The sequence below is a fragment of the Phaenicophaeus curvirostris genome, chromosome Z (assembly GCF_032191515.1).
Source record: "Phaenicophaeus curvirostris isolate KB17595 chromosome Z, BPBGC_Pcur_1.0, whole genome shotgun sequence".
In the NCBI taxonomy this organism is placed as follows: Eukaryota; Metazoa; Chordata; class Aves; order Cuculiformes; family Cuculidae; genus Phaenicophaeus; species Phaenicophaeus curvirostris.
In genome coordinates this window covers 1,277,925-1,297,265 of record NC_091431.1, presented here as the reverse complement: position 1 = coordinate 1,297,265, position 19,341 = coordinate 1,277,925, and the positions used below count along the sequence as shown (strand labels likewise).

The window sequence follows — 19,341 nt, the reverse complement described above, 5'->3', positions numbered from 1 at the left end:
CATTATGTTGGCTAATCAGTGAAATTAAATAGCCTAAGAGGACACAACAAATTAAATACCCTGGTAAAAGCAGGGCTTTATAAAGGTGATGAAGAGCTGCTTTTCATTTAAAAAATGCATACTGGCACTTCTTCCTACAGAACGTGCTTCAAGGTTCAAATAACACACAGAAATTCAGGATTCCACGCCAGGGATCAATGAATGCTATGTAGTACATTTGAAAGCATGTCAGAATGGTTATGCAACAGTTACCTGCTTTAGTTAGCAGGTAACAGTTAGCAGGCTTTCTGCCTGGTTTTTTTTTTTTTGGTTGGGTTTTTTGTTTTGGATTGTGATAGAAAATAAAAACACCTCCACCCCTGCAAAGAGACATTTCAGACATTTTCAAGCTCCTGAAACACATGAGACAAAAGAGGCTATCACCACCTCTCCACTGTGCTCAACTAGCTGTTAAAAGTGACATGGACCTTCTTATCAAGGAGTGCATACTGATAAGCACACACTCAGTTTCAAGAATTCTCATTCCCATTGCCTACATTTGCTTTTTTCTTCTGGCTCATTTTGCACGCAAAGTTAGGCCATAGGTGAGAGCCTCTTAAAACCCTGCCCATGCCCGTATTTGTCAACAGGCTTAGGCTGATAGCTATATCTGCAGAAACCATAAAACATAAGCGATATCTACGGATATCAAAGGCGTTGCATCCACTTGAAATGGTACTGAACAGAGCTGGTATCAGCTAGGAGCTGCAAATCAAGGCGACTACGCATATTGGTGCTTCTTCCTACAGAACGTGCTTTAAGGCTCAACTACCACATAAATACAGGATTCCACTTCAGGCAACAAAACTTCAGTTACACTCACTGCTGCAGTAAAAGCAAACGCACTGTTTTTCTTTTCTGAAGGACCTTAAAACCAAGAGTTGGCTACAACAACTTACAAGCCTGTTGCCTCTTTTGGGCAAAGACATGAATTGCCTATGCAGAAAGAGTCAAGTCCTGTCCAACAAGTCTGTTTATTCTGGATTTGCCTTAGTGCCAAGCTTAAGGCTGAGAAATCAGAGCAAGACTCAGAATTTCAGGAAATAGCTAAACCACCCCTTCTGATTTTATTGCTTTGGTGGGCGCAAGTCACATTCAGTATCTATACCTTAAGAAAAAACAAAAGTGATAGTGTCTCAGATCAAGCTGTCACAGGCAATGTATACTTGCAGGCAACTCATGAACAGTTTGAACAATAATAAGAAATTATATAACTGCAGTATTAGACTGCTGTATGATGGTATTTACATCCATTGAAAGGGTGTCTTGATTTGAAGGGAAGACCTTGATAGCTTTTTTCTTCCCTATTGAAAAAGCTGAAAGAATACTGGCTAATTAGTTGAGTTAGTTTACAAGTGTCATGGGGGATAAAAGGGTATGTTGTGCTTAAAACAATTACTGATTTTGCTTTCTCGTTAAATACAATTCCAAATGAAACCCTGCATTAATACTAATATCTGGACATTAGTACTTTATTAATTTGCTGCCATTGAAAACATTAATCATCAACTTTTGCTTGCTTGCATTTTTGGGAAATTTCTACATTCCATTTTCAACATTGCTTCTTTCCCATCCTCAAATTCTGGTCATTATTGCCAAACAGCCTCTGTAGAGGTTACAGTTATGAAGGTAAAGAGCACACTGTCTATATTCCATCAAAAAAAACCCCAAACTGTAAACACAGTTTTATCAAACTCCTTAAAATCAGATTTGCTTTTAAAACACAGATGCCATCAGCTCTTGATGAAAGATCTTACCTTCTTGCCCCTGCTGAAGATACACAGTACATCACCTAAAAGGAGACGAGTGCTTTATTCACATTTTATTACCACCTCTTTTCCCATACAGGTGGGAAAATGCTGCTATTATGTCTTGCTTTCAAGTCTCTTTGGTACAACCATTAGATCAAAGCATTTAGTGTGCGACCCCTTCTCCTCAGATATCATTGGAAGGGCAAATAATTTGAAAGCGGCCACTGAATTATACATCAAAAATCTTAGAGCACAGCCAAGAACTTGTATATTAATGCAGAGGCAGGCCTCATTTACATCATGTGCACTGATTGCATTTGTAGCTGAACACACGTATCCAGCTGAATGACCACCTTGAATGGAACAAGCAGCAAAAAGGACATCAGCTTACATAATTGCTTTGAACTTGCTGCTAAATTCAGAAGAGCTAAGAAAAAGCATGCAATTCGATATGGAGTCTTATGAACGCTGCATAAATCTGTAAAACAGACTGCCTAACTCAAGAACTGCCGACAGGACCCAGAGCTAGATCAACTCGCATGCCACAAAGCAGCTCTGCTAAACGCAGTGCGCGTAGCTGGAACTTTGCTGAAGAATGCAGTAGTAGCCAACACCAGACCCAAAAGCTCTATTCTAAAACCACCAAAAATCAAGTCTGACCTGTAAGGTAGCCTGTAAAACAACACAGGTAGTTAACTGCAAAGGTTTCCAGCAAAGCATGTATCTCAGTTTCCTGCCTGATCTATTGTCAGTCATCACACATCAAGGCTTGCCTTTTGAGGAGCACAGGTGAGAAGCCAAGTAATTCTTCACTGGAATATTACACTGAGTCTGTCTTTCTTCAGTAACATTTGTCTTCTTGACATCAGCCTTCTTTAAAAATGAAAACAAGAGTCAGAAAAAAAGGAATTATATTTATATCAGGAAGAATAGAGCACATAGGAATTTCTCCTATTGCATAAAATTAAAAACTTTCTACAGCACTTCAGCATTTTGAGTTTTTCAGTGGTAAGTCCTGCTAAAACCACCTACTGATCGCTCATTTGAGCTAAAAATTGAGTACCTAGATTTAAGATCCAAATGAAAAACAGAAATACATTAACAGTACACATGATTAAAAAGGCTAAAAAAAGATTTTTTCACCTCATCATTTACATTTTTGCACTGGCAAAGTAGCAACTCTAGAGAAAGCAGAGTATTACTTCTTTTGGAAGGTAAAGCAAGTATACCTGAAGAAACAAAACATGTTCATTCTAACTGATGGGAAGACAACCAAAAAAGAATAGCCCAAAGCAAACGGCTTTTGTACTGCAGAGGATTTGCTCTGAGTTGATAGTATTCTTTCTTGCCCTGCCTAAAGTTCCTGGGATCTGGCACAATCAAGAACTGTAAAACTCTTGGCAATGAAAGCAAGTGTTTGACACAAGCTAATATTCTAGCACAACATACAGTGCTGTTGAGAGCTGCTTAGGGCAGGAATTTGGACTAAGGAACCAGCCAAAATCCTTTCTAATCTGGATGATTTTCTGATACGACTCTCTTCGTACTCAAGGGAAGTTTGTATTTTTAACATACAAATATAACATTCTACCCAGATTCTTGCATATACCTATATATTCTACCCACATTCTTGCACTTAGGAAAGTTGAGGAACTTAAAGTCACCCTGAAGCCTATACAATAAAGTGTAACACAGACTGGGATTCCTTTATATGCCTCTTCAGTGAATTACTTCACAATACTTTGAGAATTCTCATTTTATTTCATTGCTTCCATTATATACACTAAATTTGCAATTAACAATATTTCAAAATAAAACCATTATTATTTTATTTCAAAATAAAACCATTTCTCATTCTCTATACTTTCTATTTCAATGCTTAAGCATTTGAAATACATGGAAGTTAGATTAATAGCAAAGCAGACCTGCAAATGACTTAAAGCCAGAACTCATGGACAGCAACACCTTTTCAGTATTTTGCCATGATCGCTTCCCCTAAGTGGTAAGTACTATACAATGATTAATCATTAAAATGCACATAAATTTACAGCGTTCACAAAGACAGACTTGCCACATGAAAGCGTGAAGAAGGCAGCAGCCTCTCATAATTTAAAAGCAGCTCTCCACATGCTTGTTTTATTTGGAGAAAATACCCAGTTCTCCCCAGCTTTCATGGTATTTGCTGACAAAACCAAGAAGGACTAGATATGATCAGAACTCATTTTCAGACAGTCTTGAATTACTAGGGGAAAAGGGCAAAAATAGTACATTTCAGTAGTTTACTTGACATAAATAGACTTTATTCTGCTCCACAAAATATCCAATCTAGCAGAGAATTTAAATGAAGGACAGCAGTGCAAAATAGAAAGTAGATAACTGTGTACATACCTCAGTGAGTTAACAAATGAGAAACTCTAGAAATACCCAGTTTTACACTTTCTATACACTTCGAACATTAACACTACATACACTTGTAAGGCTATTCTACTCTTATACAAAGTAGCAGAGTAAAACTAAACTGTGAAGTTATGAGTGAAAAAGTTGACTGGAAATGGCACTTACACATGCACACATCAGTTTCTAATTTGCTTTATTCACACACTTTAGTTACTGTAAGCCTTGCAAACAAACTACAAAACAGCCAAACCTGCATTCTGTGCAATTTTGCCTATATCCAAGTTTTTGTTATTCTTTACAAAGCAAGATTCCTCTTTGTCTTCTGTCACAGTGCAGTGAAGTAAGTAGTATTCTATGTACCTGTAAATTATGACATTTTTCTACTTGTTACTTCTCTACAGTTTCTATTTTGCTCACAGCCCCATTAACAGTGAAGAGAAAACATTTTTAGAAGACCAGTAAATCCACCAGTATCCCCCTTGCAATTTCTTACAGCTTATGAAAATAAATTCCTTTGAACCGGCTAGCAGTCCAAATTAAGTATCAGATGCGATGTTTACAAAGCAGACATTAAGAATTCATATCCATTCCTCTTAAGGAATTAACTAGTAAGAGGAAAGTAGATCCTCACTCCAAACATTCAAAATCCAGCTCTCTGCAGTACGACTACACATAATACATACAATTTGTCTATAATTTTCAACTTAAACAGTACTTTAAGTTACACTTCGGAAACTATATCCCCATATTTTAAACAATTTTTTTACAGTGCAAGAAAAGTCTACAGAATGGATTCTGCAAACTTCACTTTCTAAGCCATTTTAAACAATAATTAGGTTAGTAAGTCAATCACGACCACTGTGCTGAATCCACACTTGAACAGATTAAGAAACATTTTGCAGCAGTGTTGAGTAAATAATTTTGGTAAACTGCAAAACTGCCACATGCAAGGTATACTGTACTATAACAGCTCCAAATCCTTTATAAAAACCCAGCATTCCTTCTTCCCGTTTTATAGTATTTATGCAGTCTCTCATTCCCTCATACTGAGTATTGATGGGAAGCACTTCATAGCCAAGGTCTGTATTGTCAATTATCGTGCGTGTCCCTTGAATATGAAGGCGGTGTAAAACTGTCTCCAGTGGGTAAAGCATGACATCAGCACAAAGGCTAGCAGCAAAGCTAGCTATAAGTTCTGGGAAATATGCATCCAGCATGCTCTGCACAGAAGTAGAGCTCTCAGTTGGAAGGTTGTGGGAATTACCCCTTTTCAGAATGAACAAAACAATCTTCTGGATGATGGAACTGATGACGTAGTGAAGAACTCCATGTAGAGCAGTTGGAAAAGTCAAGACCATCAGAGGAAGGAGACGCTTGCTATGGGGTACTCCCATGCCTACAACTCTGCCGATTCCTTCTTTCACACAGTCCAGGATGCCAGGATTATCTCGAATGATTTCACTCTATAAGCACAATGGAATAGTTACAACTTGTGCTGCACATCTCAAACATGCCAACATCCACTTTGACACTTTATCATTGCTGAGCTTCGTAAGCGAGTTACACATTTGTGAGCTATCTTATCTACACAGCTACATTTACACAAGTTCTATCACTCCAGAGCACTCACGTAAACTTCCTTTTAAAAAATGAATCCACCTTAAGGAGTCTTTATTTAATGTACATTCCAATTATTTGTGTCACTACTGAAGAAATTCAACTTCCAGCACACTGCAGTGCTGAAAGTATCAGTCTCTGAAGCAGTCATGTACTGAAAATGGCTACTTCCAGAGCAAAATGCCAGGAAATTTTTATCTAATTAGAAGTACTTTTCTTTAAGGACTGTAACTCCTGCCTTTGAACTCAAATGTGCATAATAAAGGCTTCCATAACTAATGTTGATCTGAAAGGTTATTTTTAATTTGAATTCCGTAAGTTCAGCTCCAGATGTTTCCATTCCATTATTTGCACCTAAATAGTGCTCTTTACCTATGCTACCTCTTAGGAAGAGAGACAATTTTAAAGAAGTTGCTTGGCAATTATTTACTTTATTATACTCCACCTATGACTGTACAAAAAGCTAAAAACATCAGTTCCCCTTTTAAAGCTTATAAAATTTCAGTGCTTTATGATCTCTGTTCTATCCTAAATTCAGGATTTGAGGGTGTTCTCCTCAACACCCAAGTCTGAGTTCAGGCTGTGTCCTGACCTCCTGTCAGGATAAACCACCGGAACATCCCTCAGCACTCGGGGCAAGCACTAACAGCCTGCAAAACCTCGATGGTCAGTCTGCACACAAGAGAAACTAGTTCAAATACTTCAGAGTATAACATTGTTCCAGACTTTAAGCAAAAGTTAAGCACTATAACCCCCACTGAGTCCTCTTCCCCTCACAGCACTAAAGTCACTGCACTTCAAAATTGTGCTTGCATTTGGCAAACACACCACCATGTGGTCTGAAATGTCAAAAGAAAAAAACAGTAGTGCAGAAACTATGAACTTCTACCATTTAGTTAATTTGATTAAATATATTTACTTGGAGAAGTGTGTAAAATTAATACTGCTGAACAGTATGGTTTATCTGAATTAAGACAACCAAAGTGAATATAAAGCTGTAAGTAACAAATACCACAATCTAACTTCTAGGGTTTGTTATTGGTCATCGTCTTCTTGCAGCACAGGAATATAATGCAAGGCTGAGAAGCCAAGTTGCCTTCACGCATTGATCAATACAGCACAGTTATAATCTTCATAAATGCTATCATTACCTCTACTGTGCTTCTAATAAGAAAGTTCATTATGATGTTTCCAGGAACTGGAGATTACATTTCATACGGCGTATGTACAGCTATCCAGTAAAGTCGTTGCACGTAGCTGAACCCACAAGGACTAAATACCTCTGATCTCAGCAGAATTACTATATTTTTATAGCAATGCTTTACAGAGATAACCTGTTTAAAAGCTCAAGGGAATGCTGCTCTGGATTTTTTATTGTTCTATTAAGCCGCCTTCTAGCAAAGAAACTATTACTTGCTCTGCAAACAAAAGACAGGTTCTAAATCATGCTCACTTTCACTATTTTTTGGTAAAATATATATCCAACTCCATAGCTAACATACTTTCAGACAAAAATTCAGATAGGTTACTCCTTCTATTAAAGATTCCACTCCACGGCCTGCTATGAGCTCAAGATAAATGAACAGTGTTCTACCACTGTTTCTAGTTCTATGATTACACCATGCTCAAGGTAAACCCATTTCCCAGGACATAAGAATTTCCTTAGACAGCTTCCCAGTATGAGATTAGTTAAATCTTCCCCTGGCTTCTACTAACTGGATCCACTCAGGCTGGATTTATAGAACATTATTTTGAAAATAATTCAATAAGACAGAGAAAGAAGGTTTCATAAAACAGCCTTCCTAGTACATTCTGGCTCCTTTAAGTTTGGATCCTCTGCATAGAGCAGAATTCTGTCCCTTAAAAGTACCCTCCTCTAAAGCACATGCTGAAACTCAAAACCGTAGATGCCAGCCTTGTCTGTCTATTCTCCACAGAAAAGCACCATTTTGTAGACATACACCAGCAGCTGAACCATAGGTTTAAACAGCTGCATTTTAGTCTTGACTGTACTTACAGCTCAACTATGCCATGAATGAAAATTCTGACAACTGAATGACATGAGAGTGACTACCCTGCACCACACTCCACAGAAGAGCTCCACTGGCTGCACAAAAATATTATCCTGTTAACTAAGAGCAACTTCCAACTCCTGCAACCCAAACCATTCTACGATTATAGATAGATAGCTGGAAGAATTACCCTGGACTCACTCAAAGTGCTACAGACTAGAAGTCTGTCTAGAAAGCTGCCTGGAGGAGAAGGACCTGGGGGTGTTGGTTGACAGCAACTGAACATGAGCCAGCAGGGGCCCAGGTGGCCAAGAAGGCCAATGGCATCTTGGCTTGGATCAGAAACGGCATGACCAGCAGGTCCAGGGAGGTTCTTCTCCCTCTGGACTCGGCCCTGGTGAGACCGCTCCTCGAATCCTGTGTTCACCTCTGGGCCCCTCACCACAAGAAGGATGTTGAGGCTCTGGAGTGAGTCCAGAGAAGAGCAAGGAAGCTGGTGAAAGGGCTGGAGAACAGGTCTTACGAGGAGCGGCTGAGAGAGCTGGGGGTGTTTAGCCTGGAGAAGAGGAGGCTGAGGGGAGACCTCATTGCTCCCTACAACCACCTGAAAGGAGGTTGTGGAGAGGAGGGAGCTGGCCTCTTCTCCCAAAGGACAGGGGACAGGATGAGAGGGAATGGCCTCAAGCCCCGCCAGGGGAGGTTTAGGCTGGACATTAGGAAAAAATTCTTCACAGAAAGGGTCATTGGGCACTGGAACAGGCTGCCCGGGGAGGTGGTTGAGTCACCTTCCCTGGAGGGGTTTAAGGGACAGGTGGAGGAGGTGCTGAGGGACATGGTTTAGTGTTTGATAGGAATGGTTGGACTCGATGATCCGGTGGGTCTCTTCCAACCTGGTTATTCTATGATTCTATGATAGGCAAATTTGCAATACAGTGCTATGGGTTCGTCTGTACAGTTACAGAACAAGTTAAGCTGTATCTATGTGGCAGGTCCAGATATTTATTTCATGGCTAAGGAAAAACCAGACGAAAATTTAAAGGCAAAAAGCTGACTAAATGAAAGCAGTTTTGAAACAGAAGAATGCAGAATTTTAAAAAAACAATGTTGAATTACTGGAAAAGCTTTATAGTTGTTACAGGGAAAGGGGTCAATGCAGGAACTTGTCTAGTAAGCCTTTTAAAATCCTTACATTAGAAAAACCTCTCTGGGGTTTATCTGCTAGAACATATAGACAGAATATATTGTCTATGAAATAAGGACAAGTAACAACTACCTATATCAAATGTCCTCCCTAAATCTAGAATTAGACTTCAGACACTAACTAAAATACCTATCATAGTAAATACATCCCAGTTAATGTCACACAGCCTTAAGCAAAACAAACGCAGCTATTTTAACAGAAAAGCAAATCCGAAGCCGAAGACTCAGTCCTACACATATTCTAATCTATAAAGACAATAACAATACCTCTTTAAATGTTAGAAATACATGTAAATTACCTGTACAGTTTCAATCAGGCTCGCAGAATAAAAAGGCATTGCTATCACATGTGTTAAACTGTAGAAATTAACAAGATAATAATTAAAATCATGACAATACTGTAATTTTACCTAAATATGCACCTGAAAGTTGATACAATTATCTTCCAGGCTGTGCCTGAGAGAAAACTAACAAACCATAATTCAGTTACTAAAATGCATATTAACAAGTTGAGATGAAATTCACTTTGAAGTTCTGTTAAATTCTACTTCCATGTGACCAGACTGATTTAGGGGTCTCGGATATCGTGAGTTAATTACTAAAAGAATCTAGTATTTTAAATTAGTCAGGTTCCATACAGACATAAAGATCTAGTAACAGAAAATAATCTGTGAAAGTGGTGTATGCAATCAAGATTGTTTGAAAAAAAAAAAAAATTTGGAAATTAATACTAGCACCCTGTCAAGTAGCCACAGCTACAGATTAAACTAACGTACATTCTGTAGTTCTAGCTATGTGTAAGTAATAAGACATTAGGTAGTAACACATGCTATACCTACCCTTTGAGTAGAAGGTGTCCACCTATCTGCTTGAGGTTCCACTTATGCGAAAGCTCCCTAAAAAGAAAAGTATTTACCTTAATATGTATAAAACCACATCATTCTCAAGCACTTCTTCCTTGGGTGTTAACAACCCGTTTTCATATTGGTGTTCTACTATCCATTTACACTGTAGGATTTCCTACAGTAGAAAGACATCAGCTACGCATTTCATAAATCATGCTTAACTTTTACATTACAGCCTGTTAGGTTTTTTTGTCAAAAAAGCTTTCAATTAATAAGTTGTCTGTATTTCTCACAGCTACTTGCTTTAGTGTTTTGTATTTATTAACCCGTTTTTGTATGTATTAACTCTTAAAGCTGTTTCCAGGGAATATCGGATTATTTTAAAATCTCAATACTTTTCCTTTATCAACACACATTTTTTATTATGCTTTGGTTTGCTTCTACTTTTTACGTTCTTTGAAGTTATGTTTACCCAGTTGTTTCTTTCCTGAAATCACATTCTGACACAGTTATACAAGACCAAACCAAGTACAACCAATCAGACTAGAAGCTGCATAGTAATTCTGTGCAAACTTAACTCCAGACTTTTGGCTTACAACCAGTCTTTGGCATACCCCAGTAAAAGAAAAGAAAACCCATGAGTTTAACACAGAGCTGACTTAAAAAAAAAAATAACCTCCAAGTAGTATTTTCTAGTTACGCACTTTAAAATACCAACAGTAAATGTTAACTACACTCCACCTGCATGAAAATGAAATCCCATCTAAATCAAGATAACAATTAAATACCAAATTCAGTGAATACTCTCACTATGAGGTAAAGGTATTTCTGAAGTGTTGGACACACGGGACTATGTGTTTTCAATAACATATAAAGTGTTCAGCTTCAATTCTTGTCCAGGAACCACACATGTGCACTGCCTGCACTGCGAACTCAAATCCAAGAATGGAAACTCTTCCTTTAGAATTGTGTTACTAGTAGGTATTGCTTTCCCAAATACACTAAGGAGGAACAGACGATCATTTACCATTATGTATTGCGGACAGTAGGGTCATACCTGCTGAAAGCTGTGCAAAACGAAACCAGCCAAACTAATGTGAGAAAGCCTAACCTGTCAATCCACTAGGTATACCTATTCCTGCAATGAAGAACAATTATAGAATGTGTTGGTGTACTACAGAACCACACTGAATTTGCCACAGAAATGTTAACATTCATATCTGTTATGATATCATGATAATGAATTGGAAATAACATCTTCCATGTGTCTTTTGTAGCTTAATAATGTAGTTAAATAACCTTTTATATCAGATTTGCTGGCACTGCTGCTATAAGCAATAACCTTCACCTCCCTGTGACAGCCCAAACATGCATGCTACCATTAAAAAGGAAGGTAGAGCATCCAGTAGGAAACTGCATGAGATGGTACACGTTCAAGACAACCATTTCAGTCAGATCATTTCCCCAGTCCAGGTCATTTTATGACAGTTCACGTACTTTGTTGTCACAAAGACGGGAGTAGCACTGAGGAAAGAATGAGCAGCCAGTAGCAGAAAGGATTGCTTCTTTTGGCAGCAGTACCAGCTGACTTTACAAACTACTGAATAGCTGGCACACAGGAAGAAAATCCTTGCTTACATTGGACAGAAATCAGAACTATGAAAATAGAAACACTATATCATATCCCATGAACTTAAGCATCCCCTACAGCAGTATTTAAAAACAAGTCACACTCAGAGGAAAGTGTATGCCTGGGAAATTCAGTTACGTATGAGAGAGCAGACTAAAAAGTTTAAATACACACTCCATACAATCCAAGAATTAAATGCTGCTGTTAATGCTTTGGACAAGTTTCAGAACCTGCGAAGACTCACGTTAATTAATACGCATGCATCATAATAGTATTTTGATTCAGCCCGCCTACATTTCTGATCTTTAAGATGAGGTTAGTTTCCATGTCCTTTAAATACTTGGCCTCTGTCCACACATTAAGGACAGGCACTTGCCTCTTTGGAAAGCTAACACAATTCAAGCCCATTGGTCCATTCAAATTTAACCAGTCTTAAACCAAACTACTTGCTTCCTTCCCTATTATGTTTTCAAAGACAAAGTTTCATTTTACTGGCTTCAATGTCTGCCCAGCACCTGTTAAGTTTATCTTTTCCTAACTTTTGATTAATTCACAGCATCTTCCAACTTCCCTAGAAGTTTCAGTTACGTTATATAATAAACTCTCTCACACAACCTCCTTATGTCTTAAAATAAAGAAAAAACTGACAATATCTATTACTAACATTGTCAGCCCTCGCTGACAGCACTTGAACATTATAAAACAAAAAAAATGATGGAAAGTCTTCAGAAAAAAAATTATCAGACTTGTATCTCAAAGCAGAAACACATTACAATGTTGCACCATAATCCTGGGGTTGCAGTTCAGCATAAAAAGCAGGCAGTCACAAATCAAAATAAAAGAAATTACTAAACTACTACAGTCAAAGATGGGCAGCGGAATGGTGAATCTCTCTTAGAATTAAGTCACGCGTTTTCAGTTGCAACCCCTTTATTATGAGACTACTGAACAATGTGCACATAATTGTTGATAAAGGAGTGTGGAGGTTTTTTCAGGCCGAAGAAAGCAGGGAAGTGGAGGTTGTCCTTGAAGGACCTTGGCTGAGAGAAGGAGAAAAGGTAACAAGAAGAAACACCAACACAGTGCGTGAATGGTTAATCTCAGCCAACCAAGCCTGGCCGAGGCCTGTGAACAAGTAGCAAACACCAGTCATTGTGAAGAAAATAGTGCATTAACATACGTAAATGAACCAAGAGTCTTCTGTTCATCAGGCAGGAGTGCTGTATCAATCCCCTCAAAGGAGGGTGGAAGACAAAGCTGACAGCCACATGGCCTCTTATTTACCACATCTTCTCCTTTAAAAATGCCATCCTGCTCTCTCACACAGCACTGACATTGGAAATGTTCAGCAAGATGCACCTGCAGGCTCATTAGCTGTCTTAAGCTTTCTGTATTTAGATTAATGAAATCAGGAGCTTTTACTTTAGACAAGGGTAGTATTTGCTAGTACTACACAATACAAACCAAACTGCAAAATCAAATGTGCTAACTCTGTTGTTACAGTGAAATTATACTGAAGACCAATTTGCTGTTATTTCTATACTCAGGCCAGTAGGTAGACATACCAAACGCAGAAACCTTTCCAGAAAGAGTCTATTTATAGTGAGTCTATAAATAGTGACTCCAGCAAGAGTCACTATTTATTAATTACAAGGCTGTCTGTGCCAAGACAACCAAATTGTGCCAAAAACTCCTGTTCAATGTCTGACTATTCTGGTCAAGTAAAATTTTTCAAACAGCCTTACATTTCTAAAACCGTGAATATAAGTCAACAACTGACAATCCATTAGTTTGAAGCAATAAAAAAACCCAAACAACAAAACCATGCAATACCTTGGCAAAGGTGTAAATTCACTGATGATGCCTTCTGTTCCCAGGGTTATGCCCTGAACAATGAAAGTGCTGCCCATTCCTTTCCAGAGAGCTCTTGGGCCCTGTGTTTTGAAATATGCAATACATTTTGGATCACAAAACATAGAATCAAACACTTATTGTCTCACTAATTGCTATACAATTTCAGCAAAGTCAGACTGCACAGGGCTATAATTCTACCATTGAACTTCACTATCATCAAATTCAGGGGACAATTAACTTTTCAAGTCTGAAAAAGCTTTTGTTCTTTGATAATTTCAAACAGTTGTCAACAATTTTGGAGGCATATCTTCCACTGTTAGGGCTGTATACCTTAAACTTAACACCATTTTCTAGGGATAAAATGGACTCAAGATGTTCAAGCACGCCTGTTGAAAAAGGCTTCCTGGATTTACTACTGTCTTCTGAATGAGTTTCAGGATTGCCATTCCTATGCAGAATTGGCAACTCATACAATACTCTTTGGAAGTGGTAATTTGGATTATCTATTTATCAACATCAAGGTTAATTATTTTTTACAATCACATTAAAAAAAAATAAAAACAAAAAAAAACTCAGACTTTTTTCCCTAGCATCTGCAAATCTTCCCCACTAAGTACTAGACTAAAACAAAAAAAATCAAGAACGATCATCCTGAAGCATTTATGCAACCATAAAAATAACAAACCCTCTCAAGGGCCATATTTTAGCCACCAGTTCCATAAAGACTTAAGAAGGTCAATGTACAGATGTGCTATAGTAATCTTCAGGGCTCAGATGCAGCCTAATACCAAATACTGACCTGTGTCTTATTGATGCTGTACATAATATTGATAATAGTAAACGGAGTGAGATGATAATTTCGAGCATGATAATTCACCTGTTAAATAAATAAATAACAATTTTAAACACACCTATTTTCACTTTGAAAACACGGACTTTATCTCTGTAAAGGTCAACTGAAGTAACCAAAATACGAATAAATTTTCACTGAAATTCAGGGAAACAGGCAGAACTTCTAAGCATTTGTACATTGAGAATGTAAACAGTAAAGGAAACAAACTAGAAAATACTGGAAACAAACATCCCACTTGTAAATGGGGATCTGCAAATTACTCAGCAGAGTCTGAAACCTTCACTTCCTCTAACTTTCCACAGCCAATCCAAAAATTAGTAAAAACATTCAAGATAAGTTAAATTTGAAAACAGAAAACAGGTATGCTACAACCAAAACCACATTAATGTACCAGCCTCTCCCTAAGAACTGTAAAGCTTCCCTATGCTCTACACAACATTAAAACACAGAAATATCACAGTACAAAGGAGCTTTGACTGGAAGAGGCAATATTAAAGGCATACCTGACACTGACGTCGGAGAACAATGCAGGGATGTGCCAATACATTTTCTGTAAATAGGCTTTAAAAGAAAAGTGCATTTCAATCATGGGAAGCTTTTGTAGATTTATTAGAAAATTGCTATTTTCCTATAACAACACTAAATCAGCATTTGGAAAAACTATACGTTATCTAGAAAACCAATGAGGCACTTTGAATGGCTACCTGAAAGCCTGCCAATATTAAACAGGAACAGGTATCAAAAAACCCCGATACATACATTATGAAAAAGTCCACATATACATATATTATGGACGTATTTTTATAAGCAAAACAATGCACCAAATTCCTTAAACCTTCCCTCTGCAAAATATGAGGGAATAGAACAGGTCAGAGCTAGAGTTATGGGAGGATTATTTTCCAGTTTCATGTTTATTCCGTGTAACACATTATTAATTGCCTCCTCTTGGGGCAATTACTACCTTTTGCAATTGCCCCTTGGGGCAATTAATTACCAGAGGATTGGTACTAAAAGCTGGTGTTTTTTCTCTCAGAAAATGCTACTATCCCAAATCAGCTCTCCCTCCACCCCCAGAAACGTTATGTCAGTCAAACCTCCATAGGAATGTTCTCTCAATTCCACAGAAGGATTCCTGGTAGCAGTCACGCAGATGAACTTTTCATTTAATCTCAAAGTGCCTGCATGACCAGGGTTCTTACCTGCATGTGGTTCAAACCTGGGATATAGATTAGAAAAGTAAAACCTCCAAGCTTCATCTAATCACCCCAAATAACAGCTCTGACCACCAACCCATAGGATAATTTGGGGTAGGTCTCTTGCAGGGATTTCACTGTGGATAAACAAGTAATAATGGGCACAGAAAAGCAATGACCCTGCAATTTCATAGCTACTAAGCTAATCAGTAGTTTGCTACTACCAAAAGAGGTGAAACTTTCCCTGTACTCCAGTTGCTACCTATTAAGCCTTCCCGTTAGCCAACTCGTCTAAACTCACAAAACCCAACCTTTTCTTTTGGGTGTTCCCTATAAGATTCTAACTTGAACCATCTGTGACTGACAAGTGATCTGGTACAAACGCAAAAGCAGGGACAATTGATTTCAACAACAATAACACTCTTTATCAGCTCTTTCCCAAAACCACACGCTAATTTTAGTCCTAGTGGCCACGGTTTTCAGCAGGTGGAAAACTCTGTCATGCTAGATTAAATCAAAGCATAGAGCTGAAAAGAACAACTGAACCACACTAACATTTCTCCGCACCTGAAGGAGATCTACACATTCCTGCGCTATGGCACCAATCCTTCACCGGTACTCTCCTGAGCTCATTCATCGCTGGAAAGAAATCAAACAACTCGTCACACGTTCACTGGAGCTAGGTCTTCCTAAAGAAACCTGAACAGGCTCATCAAGAGGTCTGACAGACCAAACGGAGCCACTGCACAGGAGGCAGTGGGAGAAAGTCCCAGGCAGTTTCATGAAATGGGATGATTCATTTAAGCAACTCATTATGCGCTGAAAATACTCATTCCTAGTCCTCCCTCTTCATCCCTCCCATCTCTGGTTCAGTCAGCGGGTGTCTGCTGGCCTTCAGAGGCAGTGAGCTCCCAGGTAAATCAACCTAACTGAACGCAAAACACAATCCAGCTCTTTCATCGATTTTGCCTTCCGTTAGTTAAATTGGTTCAAAGAGGACGTGATGGGCATCAAGGGCAGCAACAAGGGTATAAGGAGCAGGACATGCTGGTGGTCAAGTAAAAGGTCCTCCTCTCTAAGCAGGATTACACAATAAGAACCTCAACTGACCTTATATGCACTGTTGATTAAGTAATTTTGAGAAATACTTTAAAGAGAATAGAAACCTACGTGGACTTCGTGTTTCTAAAGGCATTTCAACTGCCTAAGGCTACAGGCATAACAACACAACACAAAAGCGTGCATAGGCATAACAAGACAACTACACCTTTACTACTTCATTATCACTGAAAATTATTACACAGCTCTTACCTTGCAAGGCCAATACCAAAGCCTGCAAATCTGTTCAACTGCTCTGAAAAACACAAAAACAGATTATACTGCAGTGATAGGCATAGAGTGGGAAAAGCCACACAGATCATCTGACAAACTAATGTTACACAGTATTTGCTTCAAAAATTACAATCACTAAACCACAACTTTTATGGCAACTCAGTGACAGAATATCTAAAAACCTATTCCCCCGAGAATATCTGCACATTAGATAAAAATTATTTTTGTCTTAAAACATATACTGGGAAAAGGGAGAGGAGGAGGAAGACACAAAGTGAACAGTATTTTAATAGCTAAACAAATCTTGCTCAAATCACTGAAAAAGTTAGCATACACGACAGTTCACAATAATTTCAAAACAAATTTGGATATCTGAGGTGAAACTAATTTTTAAAACAAATACAGTATAAAGTGAGAAGCTTGGGGAAAAGTAGCACAAAATGCCATTAATGACATAACGATAAGCATCAGCATGATGTGAACTTTCAAGACAGTTTTTCCCCTCCACTTCTCTGAAAAAATGCAGTTACTACAGAACAGCTAAAATTCCAATAAGAGTAAAGGTTTCAATTCTCTGCCGTCTGCTACCAGACAGACATTTACATAGCGGGAATTATCTGAAGAGATTTAAAGAAAGTTTATCAGAACCGTAAAAGCAACTGAAAGCTACTGTTTAGCCCTACAATCTACAGGGTACACGCAGGCGGTAAGCATTTTTATGTCAGTAATTTCAGCGGCGCTCCACAGAGGTGGCAGCCCTCCGAAGGGGAATGGTAAGGCTCCATCCACTTGCACAAGCTGGATTCTTGACACAGGAACTCCTTAGTGGTCCACGAAAATACAGTATCAACACACCCTACATGATCAAACAGCACAAAAAGACCCACGCAGAGTCCAAGTATCTATGAATTCTTCAGTAGTGCTTAAAGCAGCACTTGTATGGAAGGAAGACCAGATGAGGGCTGTACTTGTAATTACAAGACTCATACAGAAGCAACGCACTACAGATCAAAAAAAGGAGACTCACCAATTAATACAATACCCCTTTAAATAAGTCTTTGATGCCCCAGTGTATAGAAACTGCTCCAGAACACCCTTTTAATTAAAGTGGACACCGTTCAATAGCCTAGATTTAGCACGCTTCCTCTTAATTCACCTCAATTTCACAAAGACACGAAACAACACTGCACTTCTCAGGGCTTCTGCTCAGTTTCCCAATAATTAACTGGGAGAGAGTCAATCACAGCTGCTTCCTCAGTGGCTGCCAGTTCCAGGGCTGCTCCGTTATCCCGTGTGGAGGGGGGAGTTTATTCCAGCAGCGTGTGCAACAACCCTCGCACTTCTCCAACGTAACAGTAAAGCAGCCAGAGAACACGAAGGCTGAAACGAGTACAGCAACTAACTATGGGAACATCCCCCGAGAGCTGCACGGCCTTCCTGCCCCTCCGGCAGGAGGCTCGTTCCCGCAGGACCCGGGCCGCGGGGCCGGCAGGGGGCTGGCCCCCGCTCCCGGCGCTGCCGCTGCTGCCCGCGGAGCACGGCGGGTGCCGCCAGCGGGGCGGCGGCCGGGGCGCAGCAGGCGAAGAGGCGGCTCCGCCTCCTCCCCCGGGGCGCTCTCCGGCCGCTCCCGCAGGGACGCGCAGCCCGCGGCTCGGCCCGCTCGCCCTTCCCCGCCTCGGCGAGGGCACCCGCGGGCCGCACGCGAGCGAGGGACGAACCGGGACGCCGCTTACCGGCGCCGGGCCCCGCCGCCCCGAGGCCGGGCTCCTCGTTGAGGCCGGTGCCCGCCGGGGGCGTCCCCGCCGCGTACGGCGGCGTCTTCTCCCCCCAGTGCAGGTTGCGGCTGCCGGGGACGTCGGGCGGGCTGCTCGCCCAGCGGCCCGGCTCGGCGGCGCTGCCGAAGGGCCCAGCGGCGGGGCCCGGCTCCTCCCGGCCGCCCCCGCGGTAGCCGAGGCCGTCGAAGCCGTCGGGGCGCCGCGGGCGCATGGCGGGGGGGGGGGGGGGAGGCCGGGGCGCAGCCCGCACGCACCCGCCGCGTCCACCGCAACGGCACTTCCGGCCGCGCCCCGCGGAGCCCCGAGCGGCCACGTGACCCGGAAGGGGCCGGGCCCGCGGCCAGACGGGCCAATGGCCCGGGAAGGGAGGGGGTGGCGCCCGTCACCGGGGCTGGAGGGGAGCCTGATGCCGAAACTCAAAGAACCACAGCCGGGATTGGGTTGGAAGGGACCTTAAAGCCCATCCAGTTCCACCCCCCTGCCACGGGCAGGGACACCTCCCACTGGATCAGGTGCCCAAGGCCCATCGGACCTGCCCTTGAACCCCTCCAGGGAAGGGGCAGCCACAGCTTCCCTGGGCAACCCGGGCCAGGGCCTCAGAATCACATGGGGAAGAAATTCCTCCTTATGTGTAGCCGAAATCTGCCCCTCTCCAGTTGACGCCCGTTGCCCCTCGTCCTATCACTACAAGCCTTTATGAACAGTTCCCCCCCCAGCTTTCTTGTAGCCCCTTCAGGTACTGGAATGTTGCTAAAAGGTCTCCTTGGAGCCTTCTCCAGGCTGAACAACCCCAACTCTCTCAGCCTGAGAGGGGGTCAGAATCCCCTCTCTCAACCTGTTGGC

General features: G+C 40.8%; 1 protein-coding gene across 1 annotated transcript; it reads right to left on the bottom strand.

The window, feature by feature from the left end:
• Nucleotides 1-3,531: 3,531 nt before the first annotated feature.
• Nucleotides 3,532-18,721, bottom strand: SLC25A46 (solute carrier family 25 member 46). The gene is made up of 8 exons (XM_069880259.1): nt 18,457-18,721; nt 16,703-16,745; nt 14,702-14,759; nt 14,145-14,222; nt 13,325-13,425; nt 9,856-9,912; nt 9,316-9,373; nt 3,532-5,650 (listed from the first exon to the last, which is right to left on the bottom strand). Exons 1-8 carry the CDS (start codon nt 18,707-18,709, stop codon nt 5,072-5,074), a joined length of 1,227 nt encoding a protein of 408 aa, XP_069736360.1. The 5' UTR covers nt 18,710-18,721; the 3' UTR covers nt 3,532-5,071.
• Between the last annotated feature and the right edge of the window lie 620 nt (nt 18,722-19,341).